The sequence below is a fragment of the Chrysochloris asiatica genome, unplaced genomic scaffold, assembly GCF_000296735.1.
Source record: "Chrysochloris asiatica unplaced genomic scaffold, ChrAsi1.0 scaffold00032, whole genome shotgun sequence".
Lineage (NCBI taxonomy): Eukaryota > Metazoa > Chordata > Mammalia > Afrosoricida > Chrysochloridae > Chrysochloris > Chrysochloris asiatica.
In genome coordinates, this window is record NW_006408550.1 from 12,552,645 (window position 1) to 12,568,552 (window position 15,908).

Genomic DNA, 15,908 nt, shown 5'->3' on the forward strand with positions numbered 1-15,908 from the left:
TTTCCATACTGCTGCTTACCCTGTTCTTTTTTGCACTTGACAAGCCCTACAATAGAATGAGCCAATATTGGTTCTTTTAGCACCCTAACTGATACAGTGCTTATCGTATAAGGACACAGAGAGATTGCTTAGTTTCTGGTTACTTTGAAGATGTATTTGTCTAACAAGCTGATGTAAATGCCTACTATATGCTAGGAGCCCTATAGCATTGTGGATGGATTACAAGCTAGGCTGCTAACTCAGTCATTCGAATCCACCAGTCACTTTGTGGAGAAAGGTGAGTCTTTCTGCTCCTGTAAAGATTTACAACTTCGGAAACCTCATACAGGGTCACTGTGAGTCAGAATCAACTTGGCACAAACCACCACCATCACCACCACATGTTCAGCATGCAATAAGCAGATGATATAACTTTCCTTGCTGGAAGTGAAGCAGATGTAAAGCACTTACTGATGAAGAGCAAAGACTACTGATTTCAGCATGGATTGCACCTCAGTGTAAAGAAAACTAAAGTCCTCACAACTAGAGCGGGACCCTACCCAGAGAAGCAGTGATGCCTGAGATGGAGGCAGAGACAATGACGTGGAGCGATGGAGCAGCTGGGGACTTTAGATTCAGAGAGGGAGAGTGACTGTGTGCTGAAGACCTGGGGGGAATGAGGGGCAGGCTTGCAGGGTATATACCCTTTGGTTGGTCGATGAGGCATGGAGGGGATTGTAACCATGGCAATGAGACGATATATGATAGATAGAATGAATGTAAAACTAATGTTCTCCCATGTAAACTATCACATAATTCACAATAAAACATTTAAGGAAAAAAAAAAAAAAAAAAGTCCTCACAACTAAACCAATATATGGAATCCTGGTATGGCACTGTAGGATGAGCATTGGACTGCTAATGGTGAGGTTGGCGGTTCAAACCCACCAGCTGCCCCTCAGACACCCTACACAGGGTTACTATGAGTCAGAACCGACTCAACAGCAATTAGCGTACCAACAAGTAGAAAAGATTGAAGTTGTCAAAGATTTATTTGACTTGGATCCACAATCAATACTCATGGAAACAGAAGTCAAGAAATCAAGCAACATATTGCATTAGACAACTCGGCAAAAGACCTCTTTAAGTGTTAAAGAGCAAAGATGTCACTTTGAGGACTAAGATATGCCATGGTTTTTCAGTCACCTCCTATACATGGGAAAGCTGGACAATGAATAAGGAAGACCTGAGAAGAACATCATGCTTGGTAAAGTGGTGTTGGTGGTTTGCGGTGGGGTCGGTCTGACTCACAGTGATCCTGCAGAGGGTTTCCGAGTCTGTAAGTCATTACAGGAGCAGAAAACCTCATCTCTATCCCAGAAAACAGCTGGTAGTTTCAAACTGCTGACCTTGAGGTTAGCAGCCCGACTCATAACCACTACGCTACCAGAACTTGGTAAAGTGGAGGGCTATCAAAAAAGAGGAAGACCCCCAACAAGATGGATTGACACAGTAGTAGCAACAGTGGGCTCCAACATTATTGTGATGACGGCACAATGTTGCATTCTGTTGTCCACAGGGTCGCTATGAGTCGGAACCGAGTCAATGGCACCTAATAATATATTAGGGATGAAACAGGGCACCAAGAATAAAAGATGAATCAAGGCAATCCCAGTCCTCTGAGGAGAGCACATCGCTGTCATCAGGTGGATTCCAACTCATGGCGACCCTTTAAGGGTTTCCTAGACTTTAAGCCTTCATGGAAGCAGATAGCCTCATCTTTCTGTGAATGGACTCCCCAGCTAGTATTGTTTTTTTTTGTTGTTGTGGGGGGGGGGGGGGGGGGGGGGGGGGAGAGGGGAACGTTGCTTTTTTAAAAAAAATAAATAAATAACATACAAAGACTAAACTCCACATGCAGCAAACTGTGTTCATATCTCAGTAAATTCATTATATCTCCTGCAAATTGGCTGGTGAATTTGAACCACTGGTCTTCATGTAGAAACTGTGTACGCCTAGAGGGCTCTCTATTATATCTCCACCAATGCCAAATTCCAGTTCAAGTTTGAGGCTGTAACATTCCAGGAATACCACCTAGATGTAGAAAACAGAGGAGCCAGAGAAGGAATGGAACAGCCACAGCAGGCTGGCCCTCAAGACCCCTTTCCCCCTCCAGATGGCCTTCTATGGAAAATGGGTCTTTGGCTCTTTAAACAGTTTCCCTTCATTCTGGCTGTTGCTGCAAAATGGATGATTGATCACCAATAGAAACTTAATTACCAATTAATCGGTTTCTATTGAATTGCTGGTACATTTCAGTTATCTACTACTACTACTTAGAGGAATCTATAGTTTAGTGAAGAAAAGTTTCTAATTAAATAGCAAAATAGAATTCATTAATATATCAAAATAAATGTCTAGAAAGAAAACATTGCCTTAATTTTAAGAGTCAGTATTGCTTATTTATGACCATTTAAAATGAAGTAGTTAATATATAGACTATTTAAGGTGGTTTTTAGCGATAAAAAGCACTAGATGTGAGTAGGAACTTTGCACACTGTGCAGATTTTGACCTTAAGGAGTAAAGTCAGTTGGCTAATATCAAAGGTTGGCAAAACAAAGCAATTTAGAGATTTCATTATTGTTTTGCCTTGTTGTTGTTGTTGTTGTTAGGTGCCATCTAGTCAGCACCAACTCATAGCAACCCTATACACAACAAAACAAAATAATGCCAGGTTGCACACCAACCTCACAACCGTTGCTAAGCTGCGACCACTGCTAATCATCTCTTCAGGGTCTTCCTCTGTTTCTCCAACATTCTGACTTCTCAGTATATTTGCTCAGCACAGATTGAATAAGAATGATGAAAGGATACAACCCTGGCACAAAGCTGCCTAATGCTTGTTAAGCGTCATCAAGTCAGCTCCTGACCCCTAGTGACTCCTGTGTACAGCAGAAAGAAATATTGCCTGGCCCCCTTGATCATTGTGATCCCTAGAAGTCTCAATGGTTGGTTTTTGGAATTCATCACCAATCCCTTTCTCCCTGTCCATCTTAGTTTGGAAACTCTGCTGAAACCCATTCATCATCATGGTGGTGGTGGTTATGTGCCATGGAGTTGGTTCCAAATCATAACAACCCTGTACAGGGTTTCTTCTGAGGCTATAAATCTTTATGGGAGCAGAAAGCCTCATCTTTCTCCCGCGGAACAGCTGGTAGTTTTGAACTGCTGACCTTGCGGTTCACAGCCCAATTCGTAACCATTAGGCTACCAGAGCTTTTAATTCAGCATCATAGCAATGTGTAAACCTCAATGGACAGATGGGTGGTGACTACACATGGGGTGCATTGTCCAGGAATCAAGCCTAGGCTTCCACGTGTTGTTGTTGTTGCTAGGTGCCATTAAGTCACAACTGACTCATAGCAACCTTGTGCACAACAGAATAAAACACTGCCCAGTCCGGCACCAATGTCACAATATTTGAGCCCATTGCTGCTGCCCCATGCCAATCCATCTGGTTGGGGGTCTTCCTCTTTTTCTCCAACCCTTCACTTTAACTAACATGATGTCCTTTTCCAAAGACTTGGCCCTCCTGATAAGATGTCTGAAGTATGAGAGAAAGTGTCTGTCCATCCTGGCTTCCAAGGAGCATTCTGGCTATACTTTTTCCGACACAGATTGGATTGTTCCTTTGGCAGTCCATGGTGCTTTAATATTCTCCACCACTATAACTCAAATGCATCAATTCTTCTACGGTCTTCCTTATTCACTGTTCAACTTTCACATGCATATGAGGTTATTGAATACCATGGCCTAAGTCAGGCGCACCTCATTCCTCGTACTGACATCCTTGCTCTTGAACACTTTAAAAAGGTCTTGTGCAGCAGATTGACCTAATGCAATACATCATTTCATTTCTTGACTGCTGCTTCCATGAGTGTTGATGGTTGATCCAAGCTAAATGAAGTCTTTGACAACTTCAGTTTTTTTCTCCATTTATATGGCTGTTGTTTGTTGGTCCAGTGGTGAGGACTTTTCTTTTCTTTACATTGAGATGCAACCCATACCAAAGGCTGTGCTCTTTGAGCTTCATCAGTAAGCACTTTAAGCCCTCTTCACTTTCAGCAAACAAGGTTGTATTGCATATCACAGATTGTTCATGAGTCTTCCTCCAATCCAGATGCCACATTGTTCTTTATATAATCCAGCTTCTTGGATTATTTGCTCAACATACAATTTGAATAAGTATGGTGAAAGAATACAACCCTGGTGCATACCTTTCCTAATTTTAAACCATTCAGTGTTCCCTTGTTCTAGTCAAACAACTGTACAGGTTTCTCATGAGCACAATTAAGTGTCCCAGGATACTCATTGTCCACAATGTTGCCCATAGCTTGTCATGATCCACACATGGAAGGTGAGAATTCAACCACTAAATCACCAATGCGATCATAAGTAAGCATCATTGTGAAGTGCTGTCAAGTCGGTTCCAACTCACAGTGATCCTATATAGGGTTTCCAGGGAGCAGCTGGTGGATTTAAACTGCAACCTAGTTAGTGCTTAGCAATCCAGTGCTGGTCCTATAACACCATGTTGTTGTTGTTATGTGCCATGGAGTTGGTTCTATAGCACCTTAGGGACGAGGATTTGATATAAGCACTTCAGCCAGGGGTGTCTACTCTGCTGCCTCCTTTTAAAATACCTATCAAACACTCCTTCCTACCATCTCTCTGTATACAAATACCCAAAGACACACATTTTTAAATACATGTTTCAGTATATTTATTTTTTCCAGGAAAAATTCATCTAATTGAGCTGGTCCACTAAAATCATTGTTTCATGTCAAGATGCCAAGTGTTTTCTGTTAACGACACTAAGTACAGTCTATATTTATATATGTGTGTGTATATAATGTATATAGAAAGTAGCTAGTATTGTTAAAAGAAAACATATATTCAGGAGTCCTGATGTGGTGCTGTGGGATAAAGCACTGGACTACAAAGTTGGTTTGAACCACAGGGTCGGCAGTTCAAACTCACCAGCCCCTCTTTGGAAACCCTATGCAAAGTTGCTATATTGAGCCATTGTGCAAATTGTGATACGTCCTGGCCTTAGCGTTAGATCTATTTGCACAGTGTGGAGTGAAACCAAAGCCATTTTGGTCCTTCTCTGTGTGGGGCTGTTTATCTGTTTGCACAGCTATTCTTGTCACCATTATACTCCAAGCTGAGAGGACACATTGGAGAGTTTCTTGCTGGCTTCTTTGCATCTGGACTTACATTATTTCTGTGACCATATTTTATTCCAGACACTTTTGAGAAATTCGTCAGGCTGTGAAGTCCGCAGTGATGAATATAGAACAGAGTTCACCACAGCTCTGCAGCGCGTTGATTTATTCATGGGTCAATTCAACCAAGTCCTGTTAACGTCCATATCCACCTTCATTAAAGGAGACCTCACGATTGCTAATCTGGGGACGTCAGAGGGTCGTTTCATGCAGGTAACCACTTCTCGAGAGTGACTGTGGCTGTTTTATCTGATATTATGTCATTAGTTTTCACTGTAAGGTATTTGCAAATATTGTAAAGTGAAAAAAATCACTGTAGAAACTACAAAGACCGACTGAAAGCAAAAACGAAGGCTCGTCCCCTTTTTATGAAGTCCATGCCCTATTTTTGTTAAGTTCTTGAAGCTTCCATTTGAATGTGGTTGCTTTAATTTTCATGTCCAGGATGGGTTGGTTTTGTTGTGTGTGTGTGTGTGTTTTTCCATTCATCATTTCTATCACATGATTGGAAAATAAAATGAAACAATTAAAGCACTTCCAGGCGATGTTTTCCTATTTCAAGGGAAGCTACGGATCAAAGGAGAGCTATTGTGTGAACTCTGTGTATCTCCATCAGAAGGCACATTCACATCATTGAGAAATATTGGCAGGAGTCCGGAAGGGGCATTATCATCAAAATCCCATTGTAACTCCAGCATGCCCGATTTTGTAAAATGATGGGGTCCAACACAAAGAAGTTCAAATACTTTAAAAAAATAAGTCCAGGTTTTTTAACAAATGTTTTTAATGGATAGCAACAGCATTTTCACACAAAGTTCACCTTTCAGACTTGATTGAATTTATCATGTTTCCTAGATACAAGAATCCTGGCACTTTACAGAAATTAAGATGCTCTTGTGTCAGATCTGTTTTACAGCTCTAATAGCTCCTAAATAGTGCTTTCAACAAACAAGAGTTCATTAGAGGATGCTTGATTAATGCCGAATGACAATAACTTCTATGGAAATGTTGAAATATTAGAAAGTTATTTTCAAGACAGACATTTATTTCATAATCTTCTAAGAGAATTGATATTCTACTCAGTGACTTCTGATAAACCATGTTGATGTTTTCCTATAATTCATCCCTTCTGTCTAACCTATATCTAAATGCTTTTACAAAGCATATATTTTTGAATACTACTGTCTTCACGAAAGTATATGTATTTCTTACTGTTATAATTAAAATATTGGGCATGGTAGAATTCATTTAAAGTCATCAACCCTGTAAATAAAATCTTCCTAGCTCAAAACTCTCCATTGGACTAATCAAAAGATTGTTGGTGGTGGTAGTTATGTGCTGTGGAGTCGATTCTGACTCATAGTGACCCTGTACAGGATTTCTGAGGCTGTAAATCTTTATGGGAGCAAATAGCCTCATCGTTCTCCCATGGAACAGCTGGTAGTTTTGAACTGTTGACCTTAAGGTTTGCAGCCCGATTCATAACCACTATGCTATCAGAGCTCCTAATCAAAAGGTTAGTGGTTCAAATTCAGCAGCTGCTTCAATGGAGAAAGGTTTGGCAGTCTGCTGCTAACATAAAGATATACAGCCTTGAAGACACTATGGAATTTTACTCGGTCTTGTGAGGTCGCTATGAGTTAGAATCAAGTTAGAATCAAGCAACAGGTTATGTTTGTAAGCTCAAAACAAATGATACAGATTCTGGCACCTGAATATTTCTCCACTAGCCTTCCCCACTTCCATTGCTTCAAGTTAACCATACTTTTTTTTCCCCTTCATGTCTCTCCCGTCCCAGCATCCTTACATAGGCACCTTATCCATCTTTACCATTTAATTCTGTCCTGACAACTTCAAAATCTGAAGGAGGGATGCCTGGCCCTCTCCCCCCATAAACATATTCTCTAATATGTTTGAAATATGGTCATGAGTATTTAATTATCCTTGAAAATGTATAGTATTGTTTTCTGTTTCTACATGTTTTTAATTTACATTGATGAGACTCATTCTGTAGATTTCAAAAGAAACTGAAGGAAGATGAGAGAAGCTACCCATCTACTGATTCCTAATGTGTTCATTATGTTGGTGTACTTCCTTTTATCTTTATTTCTGCTTTTCTCATCTCCTAAATTGTCTAGTCCCTCACCAATCCAATTTCATATTAATAAACTTTCTACAATCACTTTAGGTCTGACACCTTTTTGGATCAAAAGATGCCTGGCCTAGTTCCAAACTCTAAAGTTATAATAAAACCCTGTTTCAAGACAGGTTGCTCTAATATCTGAGTAAATTCCCTTAGACTACAGATTTCATCACTTAAGTGATACATCACACGTAAGTCTTGCTAGAACAGAAATACTGTAGCAACTGTACCATTCTTATCTCCCAGCATTTTTATAACAGATCTGCAGTATGCCGTTACCTGTACATCTGAAACCTTAAAAGTGAAAATAAGTAGACATTTATTTTATGAACAGCACTGTTTTATACCAGGTGGCTCTTAATTTATTAAATCTATATTAGGAACTGACCAATTTTGCTTTACTAGGCAAATGTGGGGAACAAAGAGAAAGGTGACACAGAATCTGCCTTAAAGGCAGTAAAATCTTAGTAGAGGAAATAAAGCATGTACCGGTGACAATAAAACATGAGACAGGGGGCTCTGAGAACCCACAGAGGATCTAGTTCTCTGACACTTGCCTCAGAGAATTCCATTCAGATCTACTTTATATAAACAAACCTAAAGCATTTGAAGGATCAAATAGAATCACCATCACTGAAAACCACTGTGTTTACAGCAAATACTAGTGGGGAGGAGTCCGCAGTGGAACAAAGCTGTGGCGGGAGAATACAGCTTGTCAGAGTGGTTCCTCCCTACCACGTCTGTAAATGTTTTGACTGTGCTCAAGTGCTAAATCTGGGGCCAGGACTTAGTTCCTGCCACTCATGTTCTAGTAAATACGACGGAGTTTATTACAAAATAGAATGGACTTTTTTTGTTGTTTTTATTTCCCCAAAGACAGCTGCTATACATGAAAAGGAACAGAAAAATGATTTTACTGCCTTCCTTCACTGAAGCCTAAAGGCAAAAGTTGCTTTATAAATCTTTCCTCCCAAGAGTTTGCAGCTGTTTCTGCCTTTCCTATTGTGTTTGTGTTCAGCCTTGGCTAGGAATACAAGCGACAACCCCAGCTGTTGGGCGCAAAATGAATCAGTTATTTCCGTGGTTATTTGATTAGGAAGAATTTAATTGTTTACCTAACAATATTAAGCGTATGGAAGAGAAGAGATTTTTACATGTTTCCAACAGTAAAACATATGTCAAGTGTCTCATACAGATGCATCTATGTCTAATCATTCTGATAGGCACATACAAGGAGGCCTTCCAAACATTCATGATAAAATGGAATAGAAAGATAATGGAGTTTCCCCACACACTTCTGGAAGTCTGCTCATGTGTTTTTCTGTGTCTGTGTAACCATGCCACTGTAGATACAGATTTCAAACAAGTGTGATTTTCTTGGGCTACTTAGAAGGAAAAGTAGTTTGATAAACAAAGTTCCAGATAGCATAATGGAAATAAACAGTGAGAATGAGCCATCTTACAAATTTGGAGGGAAGTGGATGTAGACAAGAAAAGGACTTTGGCTCATTGCGCACAGCTAAGTGGGAGAGGGGAGGAAGATTCTCATGAAGATCACAAGACTAATCACAGGGATTGCTCGTGTCTCTCCTGAGCTCCTCATCTAATCTGCAACAAGAAACAATGTTTGCTTGATTTTTTCTTTTTTTTTTACAACTCTTCTCTAAGGCCTTTATTGATCTCCAAATGCAGAGCATTGTTATTAAAATATTTGTGTATGACTGTCAGGCCAGAGAGCAGGAATGGATCGAGGATGGGGCTGTAGAGACTCCTTCAAGACTTGTTTCAAGTTCAGCTTCACTGGGTGGCTTATCGTGCCTGCTGACAGCACCCACTGCCTGCGCACTATCCCAGTGTCACTAGGCTCTTTGGCATCATCCTTGTGCCTCCTTTATCCCTTTATTCCCTTCCCCTAATTCCTTAAGGAGCCCTGGTGGTTCAGTGGGTTAAGCATCGGGCTGCTAGCTACAAGGTTAGCTGTTCAAATCCACCAGTTGTACCACTGAGAAAAGATGAGGCTTGCTGTCCCCGTAAAGATTTATAGTCTCAGAAACACTAAGGCAGAATGAGGGATCTTTTTTTTCTGTCAAGCTATATAACATCATTTGTGGGCCATGTAAAATTATCAACTTAGAAATGGCCGTGCTGCATTTGGTCAAACATTTCATTTACTCACCCCTAATAAAGGACTCCAAGGCACATCACCCCCAGCACCACCAATAAGCACTCGGTACCGACTCGATGGCACCTAACAACAACAAAATAAGCACTCGACCTCAAGGTCCATTTGAACCTCAAGGTCAGTGGTTCAAGCACACAAGCTGCTCCTTGGAAACCAGATGCGGAGTCTCTATGAGTCAGAACCGACTCAATGGCACTTAACAACAACAACAACAACATAATGGCTGGAACTGTGGTTGCCTTGACAGGGACAGACCAAATGATTTCTCGGGCATTATAGGACCCACGGGCCTGATGTTCCCCAGCCGTGCACTAAGTGGGGGGTCAGTTCTTCTCAGTCCTGTAGGGTCACTGTGAGCCAGAATGAACTCAGCAGCAGCAGATTTCACTACTTCTTTGCTGCTGTTACTACTCATCACCCCTCTTTTCCTTTCTGCCTCTCAACTGGACTGGTGGTGGTGGTGTCAGATGCTATTGGGTCGATTCTGGCACGTAGACTAACAGTAGGACTGCCTCACAACGGTGTTCTTACTGTAATCTTTACCAGAGGAGAGCACTAGGTTTTTTACCCCTTCGGAGGGGCTGGATAGGTTCATACCTCCATCTTTTGGGTTAACAGTTGAGTGCCGAATTCTTATGTCACCAGGGCTTTGTTCTAACTAGGGCTCTTTGATTAAGTTGGTTCTTAAGCAAGAAACTTAAATAGGTTGAGATCACCTGCAAAGGTCTCCTTTGCTCTTGACCAGTACTTAAGACCGTTACTTAAAGACTTATGTAGTAATCAGTGAACTTGAGAATAATTACTCACCTCCAGTGTTACTAGGCAGCGTCCAGTCAGCTATGACTCCTAGTGGCCCTGTCATGTCCTATCCATCCTCACAATTGATGGGTTCAAGTCCATTGTTACAGCCATTGTGTTAATCCATCTTATTGTAAGTCTTCCTCTTTTTCACTTTCTACCTAGCATGATGTCCTTTTTCAGGGACAGGTCTCTTCTGATAACATGTCCAAAGTACATGAGACAAAGTCTTACCATTTTCCCTTCTAAAGAGCATTCTGACTATAATTCTTCCAAGACAGGTATGTTTGCTCTTCTGGTAGTCCATGGTATTTTCAATATTCTTCTCCAACACCATAATTCAAATGAATCCATTCTTTTCCTGTCTTCCTTATTCATTGTCCGGCTACCACATGCATATGAGGCAATTGACAATGCCAAGACTTGGATCAGGCTCACCTTAAACCTCAAAGTGATGTTCTTTGCTCTTTAGTACTTTAAAGAGGTCTTTTGAAGCTGATTTGCCTAATGCAATACATGCTTTGATTTCTTGACTGCTGTTTCTGTAAGCATTGATTGTGGATCCAAATATCATGATGTTGTTTATTAGTTTAGTAGTGATGATTTTTTGTTTTCCTACATTGTGTTGCAATCCCTACTGAAGGCTGTAGTCTTTAATCTTCATCAGGAAGTGCTTCAAATCCTCTTTGCCTTCAGCAAGCAACATTGTGTCATCTGCATATTATAGGTGGTTAATTAGCCTTCCTCTAATCCTGATATCCCGTTCTTCTTCATAGGGTCCGGCTTCTCGAATTATTTACTCAATTATATACAGATTGAATAAATTTGGTGAAAGGATACATCCTTGACACACACCTTTCCTGATTTTTAAACCATACAATATCTCCTTGTTCTGTTTTAATAACTGCATCTTGGTCTGTGTTCAGGTTCCTCATAAACACAATTAAGTCCCATTCTTGCAATGTTATCCATAGTGTGTTATGATCCACAGAGTCAAATGCCTTTGCATAGTCAATAAATTAACACAAGTAAACATTTTTCCGGTGTTCTCTGCTTTCAGCCAAGATCCATGTGATGTCAGCAATGATATCCCTCATTCCACATCCTTTTCTGTATCCAGCTTGAATTTCTGGTGGATGTGCTGCTCCATCCATTTTTTAATTACTTTCAGAAAAATTTTACTTTCAGTGATATTGATATTATTCAATGATTTTCACGTTCTGTTGGGTCACCTTTTTTTGGAATGGGCACAGATAGGGATCTGTTTCATATTTGGGATAGACTAGTGAGTAACTCACTGCTAGTAAAAAGAAGCAATTCATCTCCGTACCTCCTATCTTCAAATTCCCTTGTGTGCCAGCATCACAGGATATCAGTGCTTGTGCTGGGAGCCAGTGGCATACCTGGCATCCATACAAGATCAGTTCATCCATGCTGTGAGCGTCAGGCGGAAACACAACTGAATGAAACTTCAACTTGAACATTTCTCTTTAGAGAATTCTGGCTTACCTGTCTCCTTTATAAAATGCTCAGCTAAAAATATGATCTGCCTTTTACTTTTAATGTGTACATAATTGAGTTACATCCCTAATGAAATGTCCAAATCAAACCCACTGTTACAGAGTCAATTTCAACTCGTGCTGTTGTTGTTAGGTGTCTATCTTAGGCTGGATTTTCGAGAGAAACAAAACCAGTGAAACATATATATGCATTGAGAGAGAGAAGTTTATTATCAAGGAAATGGCTTACAATTGCAGAGTCCCAGGTCTCCAATGGAAGAGAGAGAGATTTTCCCACATATCTCTTATATTGAGAGCAGGCCACACCCCCAAGGAAACATTTTTTCAATTGCTCTGCAGTTCATAGCCAATCATCATAGAGTTAAATATGGCTCTATTTGATTTTATCACCATGGGAATAAGAACATCCCAGCTGTTAAACCTCTGGAAATCCTGGCCTAGTCAAATTGACACAGAACCCTAACAGTTAAAGTGCCATTGAATTAGTTCTGACTCATAGTGATCCTATGCACAACACAATGAAACACTGCCTGGACCTGCACCATCCTCACAATTGTTAGGTTTCAGCTCATTATTGTTGACATTGTGTCAGTTTATCTCATTGGGGGTCTTCCTCTTTTTGGTGACTCTCTACTTTGCCAAGCATGATGTTCTTCTCCAGGGACTGGTCCCTCCTGACAACATGTGTAAAGTACAAGAGATGAAATCACAGCATCCTCACTTCCAAGGAACATTCTGGTTGTACTTCTTGCAAAATAGATTTGTTTGGTATTCTGGCAGTCCATGGTTTCTTCCTTCAACACCATAATTCAAAGGCTTCGTTTCTTCTATAGTCTTCCATAGTCATTGTCCAACTTTTCACATGCATATAAGGTGATTGAAAATATCATGGCTTGGATCAAGTGTACCTTTGCCCTCAAAGTGACATCTTGGCTCTTTAACACTTTAAAAAGGTCTTATAGAGCAGATTTACCTAATGCAGTATATCATTTGATTGAATCAGCGTGACTGCAGCTTCCATGAGTGTTGATAATTGATCCAAGAAGAATGAAGTCTTTGACAACTTCAGTCTTTTCTGTTTATCTTGATGCTATGAGACTCATAGTAACCTTATATTAGGTTTCCAAAGCTATAAATCTTTATGGGATCAGAGAGCCTCATCTTTCTCCCTCAAAATGGCTAATGGGTTTAAACCACCAACCTTGAAGCTAGAAGACCAATGCCTAACCCACAGTGCTACCAGTATATTTCTTTAGATGAAAATATGCTTATGAGTTCTAAAATTTCTTTTACGTAAATGACTAAAAAGTAAACCCAGCTCCGATGTACTCCAAACCAAATCCATTGCCCTCAAATTGATTCTGACTCATATCTGCCCTAAAGGACAGAAGAGAACTGTCTCATAGGGTTTACAAGGCTGTAAGTCTTTACCTCAGCTACTGTGACATCTTTTTCCCATAGAGTATAGAGAACTGAAAGATCTGTGGTTTCCCCTAGAGAACTGAAAGATCTGTGGCTGATCACTTAACCACGGCATTACCAGCACTCCTATAGCTCATTGGTGGTGGCGGTAGTGGTGTGTCATGGAGTCAGTTGCAACTCTTAGTGACCATATATTAAGGTTTCCAAGGCTTAAAATCTTTATAGGAGCAGAAAGCCTTATCTTTCTCCCATGGAGTGCCTGGTAGATTCGAACTGCTGACCTTGTGGTTAGCAGCCCAACTCATAATCTACTACGCTACCAGGACTCCTTCCTTCAGTTCATTGTTGTTCTATACTGTTGAGTCTATTCCACCCCATAACTACCCTGTGTGGGGTTTCCAAGAGCAGCTGGTGGGTTTGAACTGTGTACCTTGTGATTACCAGCTCAGTGCTTATCCTAAGTCTCCTATAATTAATACATACTCTTGAAAAACATGTTGTCTTACTTCTTTCAACTGAGTCATGCATAGAAATTTTAAACATAACTTTTTGAAACTATGAGAAAATACTAAGATTATATTTTGCTTTGTTTTGTTTTTTGGTAGTAGAGAATTTCTTGGTTAAGTACTTTTCAGAAAGAGTTGTTAAGTGCCATCGAGTCAGTGCCAATTTATAGCGACCCTGTATAGCGTTCCCAAGGAGCAGCTGGTGAATTTGAACCACTGACCATACAGTCCAGTGCTTTATCCAATAGTGCCACACCAGGACTACTTATAAAGAGTGGAGGGACATTTTATGAAATTAAATAATATCAGTATTTCAAATTGTTACCAACTGTAAAATTCAGAAACAGATTTACTCTATATGTAGATTGGCTAACTCTACAATCATTGTATTTGGTGTTTTGATTTGAAAGTATGGATTATTTTTACATTTTCACTTAAATTTACTAACTTACTGGGTCTTGTATGTATGACTTTTAATTTATTTTTTAACAAAGGGGCCAATCTAGTAAGAAATTTTAAGGAAGTCTCATTTCTGACTAATTTCTGACTCAGTTTTGACTCATCTCAAACATTTGAACCACACACAAATCATAGTATTGTAATAGTAAGGAAAACTTTTGCTTTATGGACTTACCTGGCTTCCAAATGTTGAGTCAACATAGAAGCACTCTCCCCACCTAACAAAAAAGGTGGAGAAAAGAACATAGGAAAGCATCTATTGTTTCAACTTTTACCACCTGATAATTCATCTAACCACTTTTCATTCTGAACTTTCATTACCAATTAGCAATCTTTACTTCTCTTATTTCATATCTTTTGTTGTTTCAGAAAAACAGATCTTTGCTTTAATTGAAATCAATTACTATTCTTTTTTTAAAAAAATTTAAACCCATCTTATTCTGATTTCCTTCTAAACAAATCCCCATCTTTCTCATACTGAAGCAGCAAGAAACAAAAGTAATCAGAAGGCAAATTAATTCATCTTGAAATTGCAGATTAAACTCATGAAGGTTATCTACACTCAGGAGCATTTGAAAATACCATCCTGGCATCAAGGCCACTCAGGAGCATTTGAAAATACCATCCTGGCATCAAGGCATGTGAACTTCTTACTGAAGAGTCCACTTATGTATTTACACAATAGATGCACCTTTCAGACCTACTGCGTGCTTTACTCTGTACCAGAGACTACAGCAAATGCAGACACAGGCTCCACAGGTCACATCCATTTACATAGCACATCTTTTTCATTCATGTTTTTCCATTCGAGTCTCAAATGCCAATAATTCCCATCAGCTTTCTTTAAGAATGAAGCATTCCTTATTCTTAACAAAACTCTATTTTTCTTACCTTTTAAATTGGAAAGCAATCATGATGATATCAAAGCTCCCTTTTCAGTTCTATTTGCCTACAAGCAGAATATCCATTTTCTGTTCTTACAAAGGAAAATGCTGTTGTTCCTTATTTAAAGATACGTTTTATCTTAGCCCCTTGTTTGCACTTAATTTACTTTTCTATATAACTGAACCATTCACAGCAAGGTTAATATGATATTTGATCCCCAGATAATCATATGAAGAATTACCTTCAATGTTTTCTAAAAATCTGCCATCTAGTTTAGATGCAATGAGGGACAGCTGAGAACAGTACACATCAAACTCTTGAGATCCAAGCAGTATTTCATCCAAAGAGGAAAATACCAACAGGAATTCCAGTGGTTACTTGTGTCTCCCAAAGAATATTAAAGGATAGAAATCATCTGAGTCTATAGCAATTCTGATTAAACCTCTGTCCTGTCATCTTCTCAAGCGTTCTAACTTCGTGATCCCTCCCTCTCCTTTGAGAGCTCCACTCTCAACACACTGTTCCATTTAAACCAAGCAGCTCCTCCATCACCTCTGCTCCCAACCTTTGCCAAGTACAGGGCCCTAAGGCATGTGCTTCATCTGCCACTCTGCTTCTCCTAGTGAGCAGACATTTTTCTGTTCCTCCTTCCTTTAATGGAGGAACCCTGGTAGTGCAGTAGGTTAACTGGTGGGCTGCTAACCACAAGATAGGCAGTTCAAACC

The 15,908-nt window shown here is 39.9% G+C and overlaps 1 protein-coding gene across 1 annotated transcript in view; it reads left to right on the forward strand.

Moving 5' to 3' along the window:
* The window catches only part of MET (met proto-oncogene), a 158,763-nt gene that overhangs the window by 82,428 nt on the left and 60,427 nt on the right, over window positions 1–15,908 (forward strand). Inside the window, exon 3 of the mRNA XM_006859309.1 lies at window positions 5,290–5,481. Coding sequence (XP_006859371.1) covers window positions 5,290–5,481 — 192 coding nt within the window. The remainder of the gene's footprint in view (window positions 1–5,289; window positions 5,482–15,908) is intronic.